At 36.9% G+C, this 27,191-nt stretch overlaps 2 protein-coding genes across 3 annotated transcripts in view; one reads left to right on the plus strand and one right to left on the minus strand.

The window, feature by feature from the left end:
• The window catches only part of LOC141389530 (uncharacterized), a 1,388,168-nt gene extending 1,383,234 nt beyond the window's left edge, over positions 1–4,934 (minus strand). Inside the window, exon 1 of the mRNA XM_073961143.1 lies at positions 4,827–4,934. Within this exon, the coding sequence (XP_073817244.1) occupies positions 4,827–4,873 (47 nt within the window). The 5' untranslated portion in view covers positions 4,874–4,934. The remainder of the gene's footprint in view (positions 1–4,826) is intronic.
• The window catches only part of Osi17 (DUF1676 domain-containing protein Osi17), a 134,265-nt gene that overhangs the window by 47,704 nt on the left and 59,370 nt on the right, over positions 1–27,191 (plus strand). The window contains exon 1 of one of the 2 annotated variants that reach the window (XM_073961138.1): positions 16,954–17,697. The exons of the other annotated variant lie outside the window; for it this stretch is intronic. The gene's annotated coding sequence lies outside the window, so the exon portion shown is untranslated. Of the gene's footprint in view, positions 1–16,953; positions 17,698–27,191 lie in introns of those variants that run through there. 2 annotated transcript variants of the gene reach the window in all.

Consider the following 27,191-nt stretch of genomic DNA (forward strand, 5'->3'; position numbering starts at 1 on the left):
TCTTGGCTATACAATTTATAGAAAAAAAATTGGCTATGTAGCCCGTATTCGATCTGTCTATATATAAAAGTCTCAACTCATACAGGCTGAGGATATATCTCTGTAGGCAAACCCGACTGTTACTTTTTACTTGTTTTCCAGAAAACACAAATTATGAATTTTCATAAGTTTGTATCCGCTGTGCCGACAGAAGTGATTGGTCGTTGGAAAGTTTGTAAGGTCATCGATTCCATTAACATCTAGTCGTACAATTAAGATAGAAATAAGGGGCAACAACAACCATTGATGTATTAGATGGATTTTTTTCGTCTTATACTATTTTTTTCAGGATTTAGCTAAAATGTTGCCGAGCTTTTTTTAGAGATATTTTCCGACCATGTGTTAGCGCAGTCTCAAACAGTACTGCGAGTTGGATTCGGAGACTATGAGTCATAGATTGCATCGCCCGGATCCTGATATTTTTTTTTTTTTATGTAATTTTCTGAATTATTAGTTGGCTTTCACGGACTCTATCACTTCTTGTAAAATAGTAAAGTTTTGGTGTTTATATGCACTTAAAGAATATTTTTTTCTTACAATAATACAAAACTTTTTTAATAGCACTGAAGTTAGTGTGTGATAAAGAAGAAACGGCGTTATGTTCGGATCGAACTGTTTATATCCTCCAAACAATGTATATATCTATTCGACATATTCGCGAATGCAATCCCTGGAAGTTCTCCCAACAAAATGATTTCCAAAATCCATATTACTGACGATATTTTTTAAAACTATGCTAATAGCCTCGAATATAGAAAATGTTTCGAAAGCTATTAGCTGCGGGATTGAGGACCCAAAATGACAAATAAGACGTAATGTGGTTGAAAATTCTGGGAAACACCAAAACGTACATCTATATTGGTAATATTAATTTAAAAGATTTTTTAGTTATTGCTTCAGTTCTGTTGGAGAATTTGGTTAAAAACTTTTGTAAGGAGACTATACCGAACGTGGTCTGATATGGTTCATCCAAGGACTGATATATTATAATCAGTTCCAAATTTCAATCTTGTATCTAAAATATTGCGATCTCTCTCTTTTGAATGTATATACTTTGTGGCAATATTGAATATGCATAAAATTAATTAATACCCCTTTAAAATAGCTTTACGTAACGATACACAAAATTTTTAATTTTCATGATTTTTGATTGTTTTATAAGGACGCGATACTGTCAATCCATTGTCCTAATTTGAACTTCTATATCTCAATAACGGTAAAAACTACGAAGATATCATAAAACTCAATCCTGTTGAGAATTTTCATAGCTACAACATTTTCTTTAGTCCCATTGTGATGGGACTTGAGGTTTCCAAGCAAAATCGTGAAAACCTAAAGAACCCTTAATTTTTAATTTGGCGTTTAGAAATATCCTTTCCAGTCAATATTTCGAGGTAGTTCACTAATATTCAACCAAAGGTAACACAAAAACTTCAAGATCCCATACAGCATTGCAATTAGCATCACTTTAAAAATCTATGTATCATGATTTGAAAACATTTCTATCATGATAGCGACATTTTGTAGCATGGAAGTAGAGTTGTACAATCTAGTTCATAGTTATTTGTCCTAGTTCAAAAAAGTATGAGTGATTCATTTTTGCATGCAAACGACCGTAGTTCATTGAATATGCCTCCCAGAATTTAAAATATGGAATTAGATTTGGATATATTTACAACAAAAGTTAGTGTCACTTTCACCCTCTAAGTATTCCTTGATCAAAACTCTTACCTCTGTTATCTAACCACGTGCATCGACATACTTAGCATAAATTGTAAGGCCAAGAGTTCCCTAAATCCCCTAAATATCTTATCATCATCATGGTTAGTTGCAAGATTCTTCATTGTCGTAAACCCAAAACATAGTTCAAATTTCAGACTATCATTGCGACCTAAAAAATCGACGATAGGTACAGAATTGCGGCATAGAGTTTGATTACAATTTTTAATGAATGAATTGCTTTATCTCGTCGAGATATGAATTTTGGGGTCTACAATGAATATTTCGCAGTGCTACATACACTTTGATACAGGATTATACACTTTCATACAGGCAAAATGTGCCTTATCGAAATAATGGTTTTAGATCCCAAGTATGTTTGGAGGAAATCCGTTTCAGACAATTTGGTGTTGATTTAGCCATGTCCGTGCGTCCGTCTGGCTGTCTGGAGCTCACGATAACTCTCGAATGGATCAATCAATTCGGTCCAAAATTTGGCTTTCGTAATATTTTGTCCAAACTTACTTTACGTTCGAAGATGGGTTATATCGCTCCACTCATTCCGGTACCTCCCCCACAAAAGTTCGAAAATGTTCAGAAAATTTGTGCGCACGATAATTGTTGAAGGGAGTAACCGATTTGGTCCATACTTTGCACATCGTGAAATTTCGACCCGACATAAATGTGGTTCCAATATGGACTGGACTTGATTTAGCCATGTCCGTGCGTCCGTCTGGCTGTCTGGAGCTCACGATAACTCTCGAATGGATCAATCAATTCGGTCCAAAATTTGGCTTTCGTAATATTTTGTCCAAACTTACTTTACGTTCGAAGATGGGTTATATCGCTCCACTCATTCCGGTACCTCCCCCACAAAAGTTCGAAAATGTTCAGAAAATTTGTGCGCACGATAATTGTTGAAGGGAGTAACCGATTTGGTCCATACTTTGCACATCGTGAAATTTCGACCCGACATAAATGTGGTTCCAATATGGACTGGAGAACACGATAACTGTCGAACTGATCAACCGAAGCTTAGCTAAGTCCACAACTTCCGGTTCTTCCACCCAATATTAAAAAATGGCACTAAAATGGTATGCACGATATCTCTTGAACGGGACAACCAATTTGGTCCAAACTTTAAATCTTCTGATATTTTGTCCAAATGTGGTTTAACTTCTAATCAGTCCCCTCCTTAGGTTACCTCCCCCACAAAAGTTCAAAATTTGTGTGTAAGTGCAGTTAAGGGTCTGTTCGAAGATCCTTTGGAAATGTATGCCGATGCTCTACGTTGTGAACCTGTTACAGCGATATTATATTTTCCGTGGACAAGTCCGTGCTTCCTGGCCTGGTCCAAAAGTTATACGATGACCCACTGTAATGATAGACGTTACATCTATCGAAAAGATGTGACTCTCAATATATGATCCACATCCATAATGGAGTATGACGGCCCATTCCTTTAAGCACCTCCTCCGCAACACTTTTAAACTTTAATTCTAATCCACATTTTTGAATATATTTATATCCAAAAAGGGCCACAAAATTCTGAAAAGACCCTAAATACATTGATCTATGATCTATCCGTAGATGAATATTTCAATTCGCATAGGCTGAGGGTATATCTTTGTCGCCAAAGCCGACTAATACTTTTTCATTTGTTTTTATTGTCAATAATGTATAAGCCTTCCTTTTGTTGGATAAGTGTGTCCTAATTTGCAGGAAAAATGGTCCGGATTCGATTTCCAGATGAGGAAACATCACATTTTCAACGGCGTCAAAAATACCGCTCATAGTAATGTTGGCGACAATTTCTGAGTAATTCAGCAACTTAACTACAAGTGGTAGTGGTGTTGTAAGACTCCCTGGTCGAACTCTTCTACAAAAAGTAGGACCCATATAATTTTGCGATTATGAATCGAGGTTTGATATGAAAGAAGTACTCCCAATGTTCAATATTTATTTTGAAAATTGTGAGAATTTCAGTTATAGTTTTTTTGTGGGGGTTTTCAGACTTAAACCACTATAACTTAGCCATTTGTTAACCGATTTAAAAAAAAGTAACTTGTTCGAAAGATATTATTCATCCCTTTAAAAGGAAGAAGGATCAATAGAAATCCGTTGTGAAAAAATAAGATATGTCCGTTTAAATTTGAAAATGTAAGAATAAAACGAAGTGATTCAAACGAACTAAAGGCATTGTCGTTGTCCATGGATCCCAACACGATATAATTTTGCATCAGAACGCTTGAATATTTTTCTGGTCAACTTTTGTAGCACAGTGTCATTGATCGCCATTTTTCGAAAAGCTTGCTATAATTGTTGTCCGTGTGTTCGATCGAAAATCTCAATGGTTTGGCTGTTATATGCCAAAATGTCCAAAAAAACGTAGATAAAAAACTTAAAGTCAAAATCGGGAGGCTCGATTTTCACGATAGACCTATGGTCTAGTAGACTTTTTTGCTCTGTTCAATCCCAGGAATAAGAAACGCGAAGGGCCCATTAAGGTTTTCAAATCGCCCCGGCCTACTGTAGATACTATTGACCTTTCAAATAATTTAGTTTATGTTAAAAACAAATCTACAACTAACAATTTTAAATTAATTCCAAATGTTAACAAAATCTTTATTTTATTTACTTTTTAAAAGCAATATCGGTTAAAATACGTATTATTTGTGTAAAAGTATGCTTTTTGTTATTTAAAATAATAAAAAAGAACATTTATGTACTAAAATACAAGGTGCCGACTATTGGAACATGTGATGCCGACTATTAGAAAATGGTGCCGACTACTAGCAAAATAGCAAGTAAGCTTTATTTCATTGCAATTGGCCAAATTGTCTCGGAATGGCGAAGGATTGAAGTTAGGCAAACTATTAAAGTGCCGACTATTGGTACACTTACCCTACAAAATTGGACATTTTGATGACATTTGATGAAAATGTGACGGAATTTGGTCTACAAAAAATGTCGGTAAATTATATTGAATTCATGGTGATGTAGAGTAGCATACAAATAGTTATAAAGAAGCAGTTATTCCCGTGGCCCGTTTCAAAATACATACTTACTCGTATGTGCTTAATCCTTTCGTCTTTGTGTCCAAACTGTCACTCATTTGGTGACTATATTATTTTGCATACCATTATAATGCGGCCATAACCTTTTTAGATATGCATGTATGTATGTACTCGTACACGCACATTAACACCAAAAATATAAAAACCGGACACCGTGGTCATGGCCTTAATGCTAATGGTAGAACATTAGATTTTACCACAAAAAGAAGTGCTTCTGGTAAACAAAGTCTCAAAAAATTGTAAACAAAATATTTTGGCACACCATTTGCTGCAAGTGGAATGGTTTGGATTTTTATAAATTTACAATAAAGTTAAACGCTGTTCGTTTGGAAATTTTTAAAATGTAATCAAAATTCAATAGCCATTTAAATGTGTTTTTTCTACATTGTAAACAAAAATAATAAACGCACATTGAAAACCGATTTGTTAACAGCCAACAAAACACCGCAAGCAGTGAAGCAAAATACTAGGTAATTAGCTACCTATAACCACCACACAATTCAGGCGTGCGCACACACTCTAGAAGAGGAAGTAAACGTTAAGTTCGCTTAACTTCTAATGCCCAATTGCTTGAATTTTAAAATAAAAACATAAACAGCTGTTGTTGCTGTTACTGTTACCTATAAACCCACTGAGCGGTGCCAGTGCGATAGCCAATTTTTCAAGCTAACAAATGTAAATGTTGCGCATAATTGCCGACCGATGAGAGCATTGAGAACCTGTTACTCGTTCACATATGTACTACATACATAACAGTCATGCCACTATGAGTTATAGTACCTCCGCGCAGTGTAATAAAAAAACTTAACGAAAGTTTTTGGTACACTGAAAAGAACGATAACAAGTAAAAAAGAATCAGTCGGCTTTGCCGACAGAGATATACCCTCAGCCTATGTGAATTGAAATATTAATCTACGGACAGATTGAATGTATTTCGGGTCTTTTTAGAATTTTGTGGCCATTTTGTAGGTTTAAAGTTTTGCGGAGGGGCTACTTAAATGAATAGAGGACATAGAAAGTGGATCTGATTTTGAGAGTCATATCTTTTTGATATAAATATATTGGTCACACTAGTTATTTCAGTAGGTCATCTTATAACTTTTGGACCAGTATGCCAGGAAGCATGGCATAATATGATTTTTCCAACCATTTTTGAACTTTTGTGGGGGAGGTACCTGAAGGAATGGGCCGATTTAGATTATCTTCGAACATAAACTATGTTTGGACAAAATATTATGAAAGCCAAATTTTGGACTGAATCGGCAGATCCGTTCGAGAGTTATTTGCGCTCAAACCATTACATAAGGTGTCATAGGGTTTTTTGGCTCCTTTCAGGCTATTTTCTCAGGAAATATGGACTTCCTCCCGATGAAACTTGCACCGTCGTATAGAGGGCACTGAATATAAGTTGCTACAATCAAAACCAAAGCGATTCGAGACCAGGCCCTAAACCGAACTTTTTCGAAAGTTTTTGTGGGAGGTACCCGAAGGAGTGGACCTATTGATACCATATTGGAACCTCATATTACTCTGGTAGAAAGTTTACGCTATACAAAGTATGGACCGAATCGGTCTCTCCCTTCCAGATTTATCGTGCGCACAAACTTTCCGAAAATTTTCGAACTTTTGTGGGGGAGGTACCGGAAGGAGTGGACCGATGTAGCTCATCTTCGAACTTAAACTAAGTTTGGGCAAAATATTACGAAAGCCAAAATTTGAACCGAATCGGTTCATCCGTTCGAGAGTTATCGTGCGCTCCAGCCAGCAGGACAGACAGACAGACAGACGGACGGACATGGCTAGATCGACTCCAAATTGTCTGAAACACATTTTGGGATCTAAAACCATTATTTCGATGAGGCACATTTTCATCGTATCAAAGTGTATATACCCTCTTTAGCCTAAAGGCTGTGGATATAAAAAGCATAAATAAAGGTAAGCATTCCTACAAAAAAAAAAGTAAAATGGTGAACAGTACGGTCAGGTCAAACAGAAAGAGTGGACCTGATTATTTAACTGGCAGATCCAATGTGATCTATATGAACAAAACCTTTAATTCTTCATGAATTACATCCCATTTATTTTATTTGAATATATTTATTATAATTATAAATTATAATAAAGAAAAATTACAAAAAGCACTAGCAATAAAAGCTATCGGCTAATCGGGATTTTTTTTCTAACATAAAGATTACTGTCTATGGAAGTGTGGACTTCCCTAAAATGCGATAATATTTCCAAAACAATGCGAATCTTGGATGTTTAACTCACATAAGCCGAAAAGTTTTGGATTTTGTTGCGTTAGGTTTTAGAAAGATTGGATTTAAATATTCGCCTGATATATCCAACAGCGGCTATGTGACTATCCTACATCTCCTACGAAAATTGACTCATGTTAGGTATAAGGACGCGTATCTATTAAAACAAGTAAAAAAGTATCAGTCGGCTTTGCCGACAGAGATATACCCTCAGCCTGTGTATATTGAAACAATTTTTTTTCCAAAAAACGCATGTATTTAGGGAGTTTTAAAAATTTTGTGCGTTTGAACTGACAAAAATGTTGATTAGGATTTAATATCAAAAGTTTTGCGGAGGAGATACTAAAAAGAATGGATCTCCATCCACTACATATGGTACCATAGGGGTTTTTTAGACCTTCAGGGATGTTTGCTCAAGAAGTATGAACTTGCCCCTGAAACAACTTTTACCATCGCAATTGAGGCAGCAATGCAAGTTGCTTCAACAAAAATCAAAGTGATTCGAAAGCAGGTCTTAAAGTGAACATGTATCCGAAATTTTGAGTGGGAGGTACCGGGTGGAGTGGACAAATATAGTCCATATTTGAACCTGATCTATATCTGGTAGATATATTAGGATGTGTAAAGTATAGACTAATTCGGCCACCCCCTTCAAGAGTTACCGTACGAAAAATTTTTCGGAAAATTTTTGAACTTTTATGGGGGAGGTACCTGAAGGAGTGGACCGATATGGCTTATCTTCGAACTTAAACTATGTTTGGACAAAATATTACTAAGGCCAAACTTTGGACCGAATCGGCAGACCTGTTCGAGAGTTATTTTGCCCTCCAACCTCCTCACACGGTGTCATAGGGGTTTTTTGCAACTTTCAGGCTATTTTCTCAGGAAGTATGGACTTGCCCCTGATGAAACTTATACCGTCGTATGGAGGGCAGTGAATACAAGTTGCTAAAGCAAAAATCAAAGCGATTCGAGAGATGTTCCTAAACTGAACTTTTCCAAAATGTTGTGTGGGAGGTACCCGACGGAGTGGACCGATTGAGTCCATATTAAAACCTGATCTAAGTCTGGTACACGCTCCACGATGGGCAAAGTATGGACCAAATCGGTTACACCCTTCAAGAGTTATCGTGCGTACAAATTTTCCGAACATTTTCGAACTTTTGTGGGGGAGGTACCGGAAGGAGTGGACCGATATAGCTCATCTTCGAACTTAAACTAAGTTTGGACAAAATATTACGAAAGCCAAAATTTGAACCGAATCGGTTCATCCCTTCGAGAGTTATCGTGCGCTCCAGCCAGCCAGACAGACAGACAGACGGACGGACATTGCTCAATCGACTCCAAATTGTCTGAAACACATTTCGTCCAAACATACTTGGGGTCTAAAACCATTATTTCGATGAGGCACATTTTGCCCGTATGAAAGTGTATATACCCTTCATAGCCTAAAGGCTGAGGGTATAACAACGACTGCTGTAGTATTAGTATAATCTATGATTAGTACTGGAACAGAAAGAGAGTAAACAAGTAAAAAAGCGTTAAGTTCGGCAGGTCTAACTTTGTATTTTCTTTCAGTTACACCATTAGTTATGAGGAAGGTTTCTTAGCACTGGGAATACTAATTACCAATAAGAACGGCGTTAAGTTTGGCCCAACCGAACTTGTTATACCCTCCACCATGAGTTGTATCGAAGTAAAACTGAACAATTAGTTTCCTTTCGTGTATGAAGAAGACTAAATACCGAATTCCATCAATTTCGGTAAAACAATGAGGCTAACTTTCAAAATACTGAAATTCAAAATATCGAAAATTGGGATGTACCGTTCTATGGGGACTATATGAAGGCGTGGAATTTACCGACACATTTAGAGGGGGAAGTTGAATGCCCCGAATGAAGACTAAATACCAAATTTCAGCCATTTGGGTGTGATAATGAAGCTAAAACCTTCAAAATACCGAAAATCGGGTAAAAATTACGAGCTGTATCTTAAAAATTGCGAGCTGTATCTTGATTTCAACAGTCGGACGGGCGTACAGACGGACATGGTTATATCGACTTAGAATTTTACAGTGATCAAGAATATGTATACTTTGTAGGGTCTCCGATAAATATTTCGATATGTTACAAACGGAATGACAAATTTAATAATTATTATGGTGGAGGATGTACTTACTTACTTACTTAGCTGGCCCATTACAGAACATTTGTTCTATAGGCCGAACTAAGAAAAGATCTCCAATTCTCTCTATTTGTTGCTTCGCTTTCTGAAATACCGCGCCTTTTCATCTCATCATCCACTTGTTTGCGCCATCTATTCCTTGGCCTGCCAATTCTGCGTGCACCGCCAAGCGGTCCGTGTTTATACACCTTTTTAGCGGGGTCATCATCGCTCATTCTTATGATATGGCCTAGCCAACGCAATCGCTGCATCTCGATACGTTTAACAATATCGATGTCGTTGTACAGCAGATACAGCTAGTGGTTCATGCGACGTCGATATTCACCGTCAACGCAGATTGGTCCGTAGATCTTTCGAAGAATTTTTCTCTCAAACACACCAAGCACTGCCATGTCTGCTTGCGCAAGTACCCAGGCTTCGGAGCCATACATCAGCACGGGTAGTATCAGTGTTTTGTAGAGCGTTATTTTTGTTTGACGAGATGTGGCTTTGTTTTTGAACTGCTTACTTAAACCAAAGTAGCATCTGTTGGCCAATATAATTCTTCTTTTTATTTCACAACGGAGGTCCCGAGGTAGAAGAAGTCTTTTACTACCTCAATATTATAGGAATCAACTTCAACAGTCGGTCCGAGCTCAATGGACGCATTGCGCGTCGACACCATCAACTTGGTCTTCTCACCGTTTACCGCCAGACCCACTTTAGCTGATTCTCCTTCGACCTTCATAAAGGTATCAGTTACTTCTTTTACTGATCGGCCTATGATGTCTATATCATCAGCATAAGCAAGTAACATGTGACTATTGGTGTAGATTGTGCCACTTCTTTTGACGTTTGCCTCTCGTATAACCTTTTCCAGCAGAATGTTGAAAAGATCACACCAGAGGCCATCACCTTGTCTGAAACCTCTTTTGGTACCAAACTCTTCGGAGAGGTTCTTTCCTATTTTAACTGAGGACCTCGTGTCAGTTAAAGTCATTTTGCAAAGACGGATGAGCTTTGCGGGGATACCAAATTCAGACATGGCTTGGAATACCTTTGAACGCAGCGGGCTGTCGAAGGCTGCTTTATAATCGACAAAAAGGTTGTAGGTGTCGATCTGCATCTCTTGGGTCTTCTCCAGGATTTGCCGCAGGGTAAATATTTGGTCAATGGTGGACTTGCCAAGTCTAAATCCGCATTGGTATGGTCCAATTATCTCGTTGACCATAGGCTTTAGTCGTTCGCACAATATCCCTGACACGATCTTGTAGGCAATAGGGAGTAGACTTATGCCCCTATAGTTAGAGCATACAGTCTTATCTCCCTTCTTGTGGACGGGGCACAGGATACTCAGGTTCCAATCGTCGGGTACTCGTTCTTCCTGCCAGATGGTGCTAACTAGCTGATGAATACACCTTATCAGCGTGTCGCCTCCGGTTTTGAACAGCTCGGCTGGTAAGCCATCGGCTCCTGCTGCCTTATTATTCTTCAGCCGATTTATTGCTGTCTTTACCTCATCTTGGCTGGGCGGTATACATTCAATACCATCTTCTGGGGTTGGGACTGTGGTATCTTCGTCGTCTTCGCTGCTATTGGATACCAACAGTTTTGAAAAATGTTCTTTCCATATCCTGAGTACACTATCTGTATCTGTTACCAAATTACCTTGCTGGTCTCTACAGGAGGATGTGCCTGTACCAAAGCCATCAGTTTGATGCTTGACTCTTTGGTAGAATTTTCGGACTTCATTCTGGCTCCTGTACATCTCGATTTTTTCAGCCTCCCGCTTTTCCATCTCTCTCTTTTCCTGCGGAAAAGACGTTTCTCCTCTCTTATTTTCTCCCTGTATCTCTCTCGTGCGCTACGCGTTGCTACGGATTGTAAAGTAGCCCTATATGCCGCATTTTTATCTTCGGTGGCAGCACGACACTCCTGATCATACCATGGATTCCTTGGTGGAGGCCTCTGGTATCCAAGTATGGATTTTGCGGCTGTTTGCATAGAGTGGGCAATGCTTTGCCATTGCGCTGATATGTTATCGGGATGAGGAGTGCTTTGATTAAGCAATTGGGCTAGTTGAGTGGAATATGCTGTGGCTATCTGTTGTGATTGCAGCTTACCGATGTCTAACTTTCGTGTTGTGTCTGTTCGTACTTTGTTTGCTACGTTTAAGCGGGTGCGTACCTTTGCTGCGGCCAAAGATATTCTCCTTTCCAATTTTGGCATTAAAATCGCCTAGAATGATTTTAATGTCATGGGCAGGGCAACGGTCATATGTTTCTTCTAAGCGCTCGTAAAATATATCTTTGGTCTGTTCGTCCTTTTCTTCTGTGGGAGCATGAGCGCAAATAAAGCTGATGTTGAAGAATTTAGCTTTTATTCGAATTGCAGCAAGTCTTTCATTCACTGGAGTGAAGCTGGATACCAGATGTTTTAGTCTCCGACTAACTACAAATCCGCAACCAAACTCATGCTTTACGTCATGACAGCTATAATACAGTGCGTCACCTTTAGGTGTTGTTGTGACGCCTTTCCCAATCCATCGTATTTCCTATATGGCAGTAATATCGGCCTTGTACTTTTCAAGTACGTCTGCCAATGCGAACATTCCAGGTGCAGATTAGCAGATAATGGTCCTTAAAACGTTTGCGGGGTTCGTCAACTTTAGATGGGGTTGTTTTTCTTTTCTTTCGTTTTTTCATAGTATGCTGTTTTTTCTAGGGGAGGGTTACTAACCCGACGCCCAAACCCAAGTTTTTAACGTTCTTATGGCAGAACGTGCGGCACATTTTAGCTCACTACCTTTATCGGGTGTTAAAGGCAGTTCCCCAGGTGACACCACGGGGAGGTCAGTGTCCACTTGAGATGAAAGAGGGACCAAGATAAATCCTGGGCTTTGCCATGTTAAAACCGGTCAGGACCGTTGCTTGTATCTTCCATCCCCTACGGAGGATATAATTATAGGAATTTTAGGCCAGAAAAGGTAGGTAAAATCTACAAGGTTCATGAAATCGGTGTTTATACCTAAACATGAGAATATGTTTGCATTTGGCGAATATGTTGTTAACCACTGGCAACCATAAATGCCAAATTACAGACAATTTATATCAAAAACATGAAAAATATCACTAATCAAAAGATACCCGTATATGGAGAATATACCACAATTTTTGGTATAGAAGTTTCTGGATTCCTGAGAACTCTGAATGCAAATTACACACAATTTGGGACAAAAATGTTGGTAGTAATGTGGAGTCACCCTGGGTGGCATTCTGGCATATTTGAATATTCGTCCACTGCGTAGCGCTAACATTTGCATACCACGTTGGTGCCGCATAGCTTACCACATACCAGTTTATTGCATTGTAAGAGGTCAACAAGGTTTCTTTGTCAGCACTTGCGGACCTTGTTCCTACTTCTAGTCTTATCGCAAATAGCTGTGGCTTGCGCGGACGACTTAAACATGTATACAGACTCAAAAATCGAACGTTACACTCAATATTTTGGGACAGTAAGTGGTCGGAATCAGAACACCATCAATCAATATATTCAGTGGGATCCTCATTTCAACCGTCCAAATGGTGAACAGTGCTAATATATTTAGCGTTGGATATTTTCAGATATGTAGACATTTTAACTATCACATATGTCATCGACGATAGGACCCGACTCCAAGATCGTACAATCATCCACATACGTTAAGATCTCTAAGGCGTCTGAATGGTGTGGAATTTCAAAAAGGTAGAAGTTAAACTGTTCCAGAGATATCACCTCCCCTGTGGGAACTCCCTGTTTCACTCCACGGGGTTTGAACTTTTTGTTTTTGAATTCCACAAACGACTGGAGTCGGTACAAAACGTTGATCACCCAACGTTTCAAACACGGCTGGAGATTAGTCTTCTCTATATCCTCGAACAGCTTGGCACGGTTGACGGTGTCGAAGGCCTTCCATGGCATGTTCTAGTTCAGTCCTCTACTGATATGTGTGGGTACGGCGTTTAATGCAGTTGTAGTACGAATACTACGAGGGCAGTTCGAAAACTTCTTAGCCTAGCTCAAAAAGCGCGGTATTAACAGAAAAAAGATAAGTGTTTTGGAAACTTCCATCTCTGCTTTGAACACATGTTAAATTTTGTTTCGATCTGGAAACTCCTTCATATAGAAACAGGTGTTCAAAAATGACGCATCCGCAATTTTTTTACAATGGAAAAATTAGAAATGCGTGCTGTCATTAAATATTTACATAAAAAAGGTTTATCGGGACAAGAAATTTATAATGATATAGTGAATGTGTTAGGTGAAAGTGCTCCTTCATATGCAACAGTAAAAAATTGGGTTGCTGAATTTAAACGTGGACGTACAAGCATTGAAGATGTACCACGTAGTGGACGCAACAACAACAGAAATTGTAGCCAAAGTGAATGATATGGTATTAAATTATCGACGAATAAAAGTGCGTGAAATTGCTAATATCATGGGCATCTCAAATGATCGAGTCCATTTAATTTTGCATGAAGAACTACAGATGAAAAAACTTTCTGCAAGATGGGTGTCGCACGTTGGGCTAAGTGTATTGAAGTTTCAGGAGATTATATTGAAAAATAAAAATATTTTTGAAAAACTAACTATTCTCTTTCATTGATAGGCTAAGAAGTTTCCGAACCGCCCTCGTATCCCTTTTTGGAGTCTCGAAACAATGTTCCCGATCATATTTTTTTCTCATTGTGAGTGGCAAAATCAAAAACAAATGGAAGAAAATACTTCTTTTTTCACTCCTAAACTAAAATTCAATTTATGTTTATTCATATAAACATGTTCGTTGCTTTATTATATATGAGGCGCTCAGCGCCAAAAAGGCCTAACCCACATGCCCAAAAATATCAAACTGACTGTAAAGATTTAACTGAAACCTTTTGAAATAAATTCTAAAAAAATTCATATTGCATTATTTTAGAAGGTAGTATTACCACTGGTAATCCAATAGTATTCAAGATTTACATTAATACAAAATCTACATTTTTTGGAGGTACCTCCGATCCTGAGACTATATCGACGCGGAATTTCAAAAATTCGTATAGCCTTTTTTATTTTCAGGCTATGTCGAAATATACCCTCAAATTTTCAGGAAGATCGTTTCAGCGATTTTCGAGTCCATAATATACAAACAACCAAAGGTACAAACATTTTTATATTTTATATATGGGCAAATCCCAGAAACAGTTTACCAGCCAAAAATTTTTTTATTTTATCCAAATTAATTTATTTTTTCACAGAAGATTAGGCTGGATATCTAATTTTAGAAATATGTTAAAAACTTTTTTTCTATCATTATTAACACAAAAATTATTACAAAATTCTACCCTACCTCAGGTTTTTTAATTTTATACAAAAATTGTACATTTTTTACATGTTCATATTATTACTTTAGTGTTAACATAAGTGGTAAACTCAAAAGCTATATTGTTATTCACTAAATTCTCTTAGATTTTGACAGAAAATATTATCTTTTACTATTTTGGAAAAAGTGAAATTAGGTATGAAAAGACAGATCCAAGTGGTGTAGCGTTCGTCACGAAAAATTATGTTTTTTTTTATACTGTGGGCAGAAATTTCTTTTTTTTAAATTCATCTATAAATTTAAATTAAATTAATATCCTGATTTTAAGGAAATAGAAAAAAAATCTACAATAATAAAAAATAAAAAAATTACAGTGCATTAATTTCTATAGCGTTCGTCACGATTTGAGTTCTCCCAAAAAATAAAAAAAAAAATTTTGCCTTTTAATTCTGTTTTCACTTTCTCTTGTATTCTATTTTTGTTTTATTCTGTTTTCGTAGCGATTTGAGTTCAGTTAATTGTTAAGAAATTAAAAAAATGAAATGATATTTCAAAGTTATATTTATTTTCTGATGGATGTGCATTGCACTTGCACATTGTGCAAGTCGATTTAAAAACAAATTCATTTTAAGTAGTATACACTTTTTCAAAGAAAAATTTGAGTGGAATTTTTTGCAACTGCTCACGGAAAGGGTGCAGTAGACGGAATCAGAGCTGTCGTAAAGAAAAAAAAATTGGAAAATGGTAAAAGCTCCGAATATTGTTCTTAATAACGCCCATGATTTTTTTTTTTTAAATTGGCAAAAATGAATACAAATGGTATTTTCATTTTATATATAAGCAGAAGTTATATACAAAAATCAGCTGGAATTCTTTCGGAGAGATGGGCTAACGTTAAGAGCATTCCCGGAATTAAAAGCAAACATTATTTTTCGTCATATAACAAAAATGTGCTCAAAATCGCACTAACGTCAGATTCATTAAAATATACATTCATAAAATATACATTGTTTCGTTAAAATAAATACACTGGTTTTTATTTACTATATACTGGAAAAAATGTAGCGTGCATCACGTAGCGTGCGTCACATTAGGTTCGCTGATTTTGGAAAAATAATACAAAATTGTTTGCCTAAAAATTAATTGTTTTAGAATTCTCTTATATTCATCTTTCTTTTAAAATTTTCATTTTGTGTGCTTTATTATGCAAAATTTGCTAAAAATTATGAAAACATAGCACAAGGTCGGAAGCTACTTCCACTTTTTGTGGCGTGCGTCACAATAACTTATAATCAATTTTTTCCGCTAATTATACTTGTTAAAAAAAATTGTTTTATGGCATTTGAAAGTGCTCTCAAATTCTATTAAATACCATGTATAGATTCAATGCATCTATCTGGAAAGTTCAAAAAATGTTAATATTTTTGCCCGAAAACGCGTACAAATGTAGCGTTCGTCACGCAGGATTTACCCATATGTATGTGGATTAGGGTTATGACTTTTTGACATTTTTTCTCAAAAATGATTTCCTGTAGCAGGAATGAATGAACTTTTGCCTAATAATCACTTCGCTATCGTTTATTCCATTGAAATATAAAAAAGTTCACGCACAAATCGATTTTATAAATATAATTTTTTGAAAAAAATAATTTTTTGTTGCACGAATGAATAAATATAAGCCTACTAATAACTATAATAATGTTTATTTCATTCAAATATTGAAAAATGTCATGCACAAAGCACTTTGAAACATTTTTAAATTTTCCATAATTTTGATAAATTCAAATTTTAAAATCATTTTGTGCGTGAGGTTTTTTCACCGAATCACCTTATAATTATGATTTTATGTATATATGATTTTATATATGTATTTATCTTATAACAAAACTCATGACGCTATGATACAGGGATATGATGTTGTAAAAAAGTCATAACCCTAATGTGGATGTAGGTCAAATTAATCATTTTACATTGGTTTCTCTGTAACGAATTTTCTCTATAACGTAGTAATTCTTCGGTCCCCAAGTGCTACGTTATAGAGAAGTTTGATGGTATTTAGTGCGACATGTCCTTGTAAGTATAATAAGTCAGTAGGTTTATTTGCAAGTAGTTACGTTGGTAAATCTACATACATGTGTTTATGAACAGTTCCACTTCAACTGTATATCAACTCAGTGAACACACGAATATATTTTGAAGCCCACCTCACCAGTCTAAGTAAAGAATTCAATTCCATACCAAAATTTATTCCAGTGTATACTCTTTCTCTCAGTAACACACTTACTCACCGTTGTTTTGCTCTTTTTCATTAACCACCTATCCATACAAGAAATCTTAACGAAAGCAGAATTTCTTCGTAGACTTTCTTTTCTGTTACTCAACGTGTGGTGTCTGTGGCAGTGGTGCGGCATTTCACAGCAAGATCATCATTACCAACGTTGCTCGGTGTTAACAGCATCAGTTTGTCACCGGTTAACAAAGAAGGCACAACGTATTTTCAAAACAGCCGCATAAAGAAAGACCAAATCTAAAAAAACGATCGTTATTTTCCCGTCTAGTAATTTGAAACGAATGTGTGTATGTGTTACAATTTTAAACGGATTTTTTTTTAAATCTATAAAACTTGCTAGTTGTGCTTGCACTTGAGCAAAAGAAAATTTAGTTTTGAATGTAATTTTGAGCTCCAAAGCCATTATCATCTGTATTGCAGTCAACCAGCAGCTGCCGCATTTAACTTGTTTTGTGGAATTAGTTGACGGTATTCCGCCAGTTTTGTGCATCGAGTTATTTTTTGTTATTGTTTTTTTTTTTTTGGTATTGGTGTCTTGTCCATGATCTTGTCGTGTTGATTTTAGTGGTGTGTTTGTTGTTATTTTCATTGTGGTAACATCGGATTGGCACGCATTTACACGCACGGAACCAAATCTCAATCTTGAGAAGAAGCGATTTCGAAATCCATAAACGTAAAAGACCAACACAGTAAAAATATAAATAACAGCCAAAACAAATAAAGTGACAAAAAGGCATTTTTGTGAAAGTGATGTAAAAAGATCGAAAACGACAACAACAACAACAGCAGCAGCAGAGGCAAACGTTGTAGGTGTGTATGAGTGATTTTTCTCTTCTTTCTTAATGAAATACTACAGACATTTCAAAAACATAAACTTAAACCAGCCATGTTTGGGCATGATCGGTAGGTAGTTATGAATAGTTTATTTAAAAATTTATCACATCTCAATGTGTGACTTTCAAACACAAAGATGACGAGGAATGAAAATGACATTATGCACATAAAACTTGCAGCGAATGAAGAAAGTTCAAATGTTTGTTGCTTCGAAAGAAGGTAAAAATGCACATAATTATGGCTTTTACAAAAAGGTACTTAACACTGCGATACTCTCCCCACAACCAGTTGCAGGCAGCAATCAGCACATGGTGTGCGCCAATTTGATTCGCAACTTTCAATTTTGTGCAACTGGCCAACTGACTGGCAGCAACTGTTCTTGTTTAGCAATGGATCCATTGCCTGGTTATTAAGCTTGTCTGTGCGCTTTGACCCACTTTTTAAGCCAAATATAAAGAAATTTGGTTAAACACACTTGTTTGAGGTTGCTTGTGTATTCACCAAATCGATGGATGGATGAATTGATGTTTGCTCGATGTATGGTGGCTGACCACTACCGTTGAAATGGAAAGTTTGTTGTTTCCCCCAAGTGTGACTTTTTATTTGTTTTGTTTCTGGGGTGCTAATTGGAATTTCTATCCTATTTAGTTATGAATTGTGGTGAAGGTTGAATGCCTTGCCAGCATACTTATTTGCAAACACTGTACATTTTAATAAAATTAGCTAAATTCGCTAAATAAAAAACTGTTCAAAGAAAGTGTGACAAATTTAGCGAAATTTTTATGGAAGAAAAGTGATAGAATTCATGGTGTGTTATTGGTGAACATAGAACCATTTATTCCATTATACATGCCTTTTAGCTATACTATTCTCTACAGAAAGACTCTTTGTAAAGTACAAGCCGAATTCTTGTGATGGACCACAGCTATCGCACATCTTACAAAACCGACTTAAGGCTAACAAAACTTTTGTCCTACTTATAAGTCCAATTATGGTAAACAGTCATTGGCATAATTATTTTGACGAGTTTAAAAATGATGTTTTACGTTTTTACCAGATTAATCTTCTATAAAAATATGAAAAACTAGCAGACCACGGTCCGTGTTGCTGACCCGTTTAAATGACAACCTTTTATGGGCTTTATGCTTCACAATTCAAAAATTCGTATTTTCTACCTCACTTTTTCGGTCCATTGTCAAACCGGGGAGGATTTAAAATTTATCAACAGAATTTGCGTGTAATCTTTCTTTTCCCTTACGGACTTTGTCGGATTTGTTCGCCCATTGAGGCTGTTTAGGGTTTATTATCATCCAGGTCCCCTGTCTTTATCCTAAAGCGATCTAATTATAAAAGTTAAAAAATGGTTAAGTCGAATTCTCCCACTTAGCGAGACTTATATGTTTTTTTTAGACGAAATGTGTTTCAGACAATTTTGAATCGATTTAGCCATGTCCGTCTGTCTGTCTGGCTGGTGCGTACGATAACTCTCGAACGGATCAACCGATTCAGTCCAAAATTTGGCTTTCGTAATATTTTGTCCATTTTTAAATTGGAAGATGGGTTATATCGGTCCACTCCTTCCGGTACCTCCCCCACAAAATTTCGAAAATGTTCGGAAAATTTGTACGTTCGATAACTCTTGAAGGGAGTAACCGATTAGTTCCATTGTAGCAACTTGTATTCACTGCCCCCCATATGACGGTACAAGTTTCATACTTCCATACTTCCTGAGAAAATAGGCTGAAAGTTGCAAAAAAAAAACCCTTATGACACCGAGGGCAGTGGTTGGAGCACAAGATAACTCTCGAACGGATCTGCCGATTTGGTCCAAATTTTGGCCTTAGTAATATTTTGTCCAAACATAGTTTAAGTTCGAAGATAAGCCATATCGATCTACTCCTTCAGGTACCTCCCCCACAAAAGTTCAAAAATATTCGGAAAAATCGTTCGTACGGTAACTTTTGAAGGGAGTGGCCGAGTTGGTCCACACTTTACACATCCTAATATATCTACCAGATATAGATCAGGTTCAAATATGGACTATATTTGTCTATTCCATCCGGTACCTGACACAAAATATCGGATATGTTCAATTTAAGACCTGCGCTCGAATCACTTTGATTTTTCTTGAAGCAATATTCGCCTCGATTACGATGGTAAAAGTTTTTTCAGGGGCAAGTCCATACTTCTTGAAAAAACAGCCCGAAGGGTGTAAAAACCCCCTATGGCACCATGTGTAGTGGCTGGAGATCCACTTCCATAATGGTCTATGTCGATCCATTCCTTTAAAAAACTCCTCCGCAAAACTTTTGATCTTTAATCGTAATCAAAATTTTTGTCGGTTCGTACGCCCAAAATTTTTAAAACCCCTTTGGGGAAAAATTGTTTCAATATACGCAGGCTGGGGGTATATCTCTGTCGGCAAAGTCGACTGATACTTTTTTACTACTTGTTTAGTGTTTAATTGCTGATGGACCGTTGAAGCTCACCATTTAAGGAAATTTGTAAAAATATCGTTTTTCTTGATCGGGCGCGCAACCACCGTTGTCTTAAAAAATTCAGTTCAGTAGATTTTAACAAAATAATGTATTGAAAAGGGTGGACGTGGTCATCAGTTTTCAAGATATAACATATTTAAAAAGGTGGGCGTGGTCCGACATTCGCGTCTTCAAAAAAGTACCTACGGTACACACAACCCCATTGCCTCCCAAAATTTATGCTGAAATCATAAGTTTCGCTTATACATATATTTTGGGAGGCAATGGGGTTGTGTGTACCGTAGGTACATTTTTGAAGACGCGAATGTCGGACCACGCCCACCTTTTTAAATATGTTATATCTTGAAAACCGTTAAAAGAAAGGCGTGGGTAAGGTACCCCACCTCCTCCGAAATTTCTAAAATATACATAACACCGGCAAACATTGAGCTTTTGCTGCAAATTTGATGAAGACGTAGGTACATTTTTGAAGACGCGAATGTCGGACCACGCCCACCTTTTTAAATATGTTATATCTTGAAAACCGTTAAAAGAAAGGCGTGGGTAAGGTACCCCACCTCCTCCGAAATTTCTAAAATATATATAACACCGGCAAACATTGAGCTTTTGCTGCAAATTTGATGAAAATCGATTCAGTAGTATTGGAGATATAACATATTAAATAAACCAGGGGTTGTCGGGTTGCCAAAGAAGTTTCTAGATTGTAGATTAATAGGGGAGGTATCCCTCCCCTTCTGGATTTCATTACATATATGTAACGTATTTTCGGGGGCCATCCCCGTACATTCCCTGACAATTTCAGGAAATTAGGTTCAGTAGTTTTTGCGGTAACAATTTAATTTATGTGTGCAAGGCGGGTGTGCATACCATTGCACCACGGTGGCACCTCTTGTCTTAAAGAACAAAAATTGTGAACACATATAATCCATCAAACATCATCTACAAGATCAAAATCGCCAAGGTCAAATTTCTTTTACAATTTTTTCTAGGGTTTTGGTCTACAGCTATCAAACCGATCAAATTTGAAGCAAACTAGCAACTACAAAAATGTGCCTCAGATCTCAAAAAACATGTTTCTAGAACATTCGAACTATGTATAGACGATTCTTAAAGGTCAAAATAGCAAAGCAAATGGCATTTTTATCCTGTTTTCTCTGGTTCTGGTCCACAGATACCAAACCGTTCATTATTCAAGAAAACAACCAACTGCAATAATGTAGCAAGGCATCAATAAACAACTTTCTGGAACATGCGAAATGTCTATGAACGGTTCTTTATGGTAAAAATAGCAAAAATCTTATGAAAATATTCAGTTTTTATACTTTTTTCTGCGAGCCTGGTCCAAAGATACCCAACCGCCCACAAATTATCGATACAGTCAACTACAAAAATGTACCTTAGATTTCAATAAACAAGTTTCTAGAACATATGAAGATTCTAGTTAAAAGGAATATTTTTCATAAAAATCTGTAAAATTTTTTACACTTTTCTTTGAAAATAGTTTTCAGAAATGTTGTTAACAATGTCGTGATCATATTTGCTTTATAAAAACAAAAATGTCAACACCCACTCCAATACTTTTTTTGGTGCGGGTTTTTTTCAAGTTATGCCCTATTGCGGGCATTGTGTGGTATAAAATTCATAGTTCGGATGAAAATCAGCATATTTGGTGAAAAATCAATATTTTACTCGTGGAAAAAGCCAACATACACCTGAGTGGGCTTGAATGACAACAAAGGGTGTTGAAATTTTTGTTTTTATGAAAGCAAACATGGTCAAAACATAGTTAATAACATTTCTAAAAACTATTTTCAGAGAAAAGTGCAAAAACATTGTTCTATGTCCTGATTTTTACCTCTATCAGGGCAACGCCGTTAAAGACTAGTATACATAGGGCAAGCCTGGTTAATACAGAACTCTTCCATATATCATTAGATTGTTTGTACGTACTCTGGACATAACCCGATCCAAAATTTGGCAGTCGTAATATTTTGCGCAAACTTAAATCAAGTTCTAAGATGGGCCATATCGGTCCACTCCTTTGGGTAACACAAAAAGTTGGTGCTTATAGGTCCACTTCTACCACTAGCTCCCCACAAAACTTCAAAAATATCCCCTAAAATGGTACGGGCGATATCTCATAAACGGAGCAACCGATTTGGTCAAAATTTTGGGTCTCCAAATATTGTACCCAAGCTTAGTTTACGTTGAAAAGTGGTACCTATCGGTCCACTCTTGGGGTAACACCCACAAAAATGTTCAACATTTTTGTTAATTTTGTTTTTTCAAAATAGTCTAGCTTAATCCCATTGTTGTTGTTTTAATATTTTAAAACAACTATTTTATTAGTGGAAAAGATTTGGCATTGTTCGCCAAGGGGTAAGGCAGGGAATACTATAGTTTCGATCCACGCCACTGGATCTCATCAGTTCCCTTGTTTCTTGTTTGTGTATATATTTTCCACCGAAGTTATTTTTCAATAACTTCTTCAACAAGAAACTTTTTATACCCAAACATCAACACATTTTTTAAAGCGAGTTTAAGGGTCTGTTCGAGGATCCTTTTGAAATTGTTACCGATAGTAACCCTAGTATGTCTGTTTTCAGCGATAATATGTTTTCGTCCATGTTTCTTGATATAATGGTCCAAAGGCCTACATGATATCGCGACCAACTGAAATGACTGGTGGGCCAAAATGGGCTCCCCCGCAAAACTTTTGAGCTTTAATCCAAATCCATATTTCTGTCGGCATGCTCATACTTCCAAAATGCTGAAAACCCCTAAATACATACGCTTTTTTTGGAAACAAAGACTAAGGTCATATCTCTGTCGGCAGAGCCGACTGATACTTTTTTTACTTGTTATACCCTCCACCATATGGAGGGTATAATTAAATTTGTCATTCCGTTTGTAACACATCGAAATATTCGTCAGAGACCCTATAAAGTATATATATTGACCCTATAAAGTATATATATATATATATTGATCAGCATAAAATTCTATGTCGATTTGACCATGTCCGTTTGTCCATCCGTCCGTCTGTCTGTCTGTTGAAATCAAGATACAGCTCGCAATTTTAAAGATAGAGAGTCAAAATTTGGTACAGAAGTTTTTATTACTTGCAGGATGGTACCTCCCGATTTTCGGTATTTTTAAGGTTTTATCATACCAAAATGGCTGAAATTTGGTACGTAGTCTTCTTTTGGGGGTATAAAACATTCCCCCAGAATTTGGTATAAAACTTTCACCCCAGCAGTTTGTCGGTATCGGTCCAAACGAAAACTTTCCCCTAAAACTTTGTCGGTATCAGTCCATGGCTTCATATAGCCCCCATAGAACGGTACCTCCCGATTTTCGGTATTTTGAACGTTGTGGCCTCAATATTCCACCGAAATGGCTGAAATTTGGTATTTAGACTTCGTTGGGGGTACTCAAACTTCCTCTTTAAATTTGTCGGTATAGGTCCACGTCTTCATATAGCCCCCATGGAAAGTTACCTCCCGATTTTTCGTATTTTGAAGGTTGTGTCTTCAATATTCCACCAAAATGGCTGAAATTTGGTATTTAGTCTTCAATGTCTGTTCGCCAGAAATATGTCTGCACAGTTCCACGCTTTCATATTGCCCCATTTCTGACTAAAATTCGTCGGTATACGTTCGTATATATACGTTTTGAAATAGCCGCCATAGAATGGTGCCTCACATTGTTTTACCGAAATTGCTGAAATTTAGTATTAAGTCTTCTTCGTACACGAAAGGAAACTAATTATTCCATTTTACTTCAATACAACTTGTGGTGGAGGGTATAACAAGTTCGGCCCGGCCGAACTTAACGCCGTTCTTACTTGTTATACCCTCAGCCTTTAAGCTAAAGAGGGTATTTACACTTTGATACGACCAAAAATGTGCCTCATCGAAATAATGGTTTTAGACCCCAAGTATGTTTGTACGATATCCGTTTCAGACAATTTTGAGTAGATCTAGCAATGTCTGTCCGTCTGTCTGTCTGTCTGTCTGGCTGGCTGGTGCGCACGATAACTCTCGAACGGATCAATCGATTCGGTTCAAATTTTGGGTATCGAAATATTTTGGCTAGATTTGATTTAAGTTCGATTTAATGATTTAAGTTCGGGTTATATCGGTCCACTCCTTCCGGTACCTCCCCCACAAATGTTCAAAAATTGTCGCAAAACTTGTGCGCACGATAACTCTTGAAGGGAATAACCGATATGGACCATACTTTGCACATCGAGTAGTTTCTACCAAACTTAGATGAGGTTCCAATATGGACTCAATCGGTTCACCCCTTCGGGTACCTCCCACACAAAATTTCGGAAAAGTTCAGTTTAGGACCTGGTCTCGAATCGCTTTGATTTTTGTTTACGCAAGTTGTATTCACTGTCCTCCATACGACGCTGTAAGTTTCATTAGGGGCAAGGCCATACTTCCTGAGAAAATAGCCTGAAAGTTACAAAAAGCCCTATGACACCGTGTGTAGTGGTTGGAGCGCAAGATAACTTTCGAACGGATCTGCCGATTCGGTCCAAAATTTGGCATTCGTAATATTTTGTCCAAACTTAGTTCAAGTTCAAAGATGGATTATATCGGTCCACTCCTTCCGGTACCTCCCCCACAAAAGTTCGAAAATGTTGGGAAAATTTGTGCGTACGATAATTCTTGAAGGAAGTAACCGATTTGGTCCATACTTTGCACGTTATGAAATTTCTACCAAACATAGATGAGGTTCCAATACGGACTCAATCGGTAAACTCCTTCGAGTACCTCCCACACAAAATGTAGGAAAAGTTCAGTTCAGGACCTGCTCTCGAATCGCTTTGGTTTTTGATGTAACATCCTGTATTCACTGTCCCCTATACGAAGGTACAAGTTTCCTCAGGGGCAAGTCCATACTTCCTGAGAAAATAGCCTGAAAGTTAAAAAACAAACCCTATGACACCATGTTTATGGCTGGAAGCGCAAGATAATTCTCGAACGGATATGCCGATTCCGGCCAAAGTTTGGCCTTCGTAGTATTGTTTCCAAACTTAGTTTTAGTCCGTAGATAAGCCATATCGGTCCACTACTTCAGGTACCTACCCCACAAATGTTCGGAAAAATTGTGCACACGATAACTCTTGATGGGAGTGACCGATTTGGTCCATACTTTACACATTCTCATAATATCTACCAGATACAAATCAGGTTCGAATATGGACTATATTTGTCCACTCCATCCGGTACCTCCCACACAAAATTTTGGATAAGTTCACTTTAAGATCTGCTATAGAATCGCTTTGATTTTTTGTTGAAGCAACTTACATTCGCTGCCTCAATTACGATGGTAAAAGTTGTTTCAGGGGCAAGTCCATACTTCTTGAGAAAACAGCCCGAAGGGTGTAAAATCCTCCTATGGCACCCCCATGGTCTATGTCGGTCCATTCCTTTAAGTACCTTTTCCGCAAAATTTTTAAACTTTAATCGTAATCAACATTTTTGTCGGTTCATACGACCAAAATTTTGAAACATACATAAGTTTTTTGTGAAAAAAGGGTTTCAATTTGCACAGGCTGAGGATTCGAATTATTTTATTTGAAATTCTAAAAGCCTGCGTACATAAGCTGCCTCGCCTGGTTACCTTGCTTTCCTACTTCATTTCTGACATAACAAAAATAAAAGAATAAAGAAGGCCGAGCAAATTTCGGACTGGGTTGCCCTTTTCTTTTTTATTCTTTTATCAGAAGCAAGCAAGGTAAGCAGGCGAGGCAGCTTATGTACGCAGGCCTTAAGTATTCCATTTTGTAATTCGAATTATTTTATTTGCATATAGTTTCCATAGGAGAAAACCTTCCGATTTTCGGTATTTTGGAGGTGAAGGTTGGGGCCTCAACATCCTACCGGAATGGCTAAAATTTGGTATTTAGTCTTTGTTGGGTGTATAAAACTTTCCACCAGAAATTTGTCATGTTCATCAATCTGTATATGCTCAGGACATGGAAAGAGGATATTTCCAAACTATTTGTATCCAATGCTAGTGAAGATGACGAAAATACCACAGATGTTTGAGAGACAAATTCTTTGAAAATTCATTAAAAAGGTATACTAAAACGGCCGCATGGTGGCACACGCAGAACTGCAATGCCAAGGCTCCTATAAGGTAAGGAAGTGAAAGACGAGATCGAAAGCCATGGTATTCCAAATTGGAGAAGTAAAACAGTAAATCTTCAATTCTTCAATAGATCAATTCGACGTATCGGTTTACCTCAATAGATCAAAAATTTCACTAAACTAGTGCGCAAGACAACTCTCGGGATTTCCGCAGCGTGCGTCCAACCCATCTCAATTTATTGTTAGCCAATGTTAGCCTACCGCCAAGCTCATGTATTGCTTCATGGCAGGTACGAGTATATTATACATTACTTGACCTTTAGCTATTGTTGTGTCGCTTTTCCCACTGTACTTTCTGTAGGTCGCAGATTAAAAGGTCGCGTGACATCAATATTTAACGAATTCATTCGAATTTTCCTTCTTGTATAACATTTGTATATTATCTATCATTCATTTCAATATTTTCTTTCGTTTTAATTGATTTTTTTTAATTCCAATAAATCGTAAACCCCTGCTTTTTGTAAATTTCAGCTGAATTGGATTACAAACTAATGGGAGTCCATTGTATAAAAATATGCTATACACACTCCAATCTCCCCTTCAAATAGTATTGTTACAGCAAATTTTAACGTAAACAATTCAACGAAAAAATCATTGATATTTATTAAACTGCTAAACGTAGTGAAAATGAATTATAATTAATAAATAATGATAAAAACAGTTATTTGCTTCGATTGCATGTAGTTACAAAGAATTTATAAAAAAAGTTGACAACTGACTAACAGGGTGTCAATATGAATAATTTAATTTATTTAATAATTGATATTGCTGTTGTGTAATGGATTTCTGTAAAAAATGTATGATG

This window comes from Musca autumnalis, unplaced genomic scaffold (assembly GCF_047663935.1).
Source record: "Musca autumnalis isolate F117 unplaced genomic scaffold, ASM4766393v1 scaffold_1, whole genome shotgun sequence".
NCBI classification, from domain to species: Eukaryota; Metazoa; Arthropoda; class Insecta; order Diptera; family Muscidae; genus Musca; species Musca autumnalis.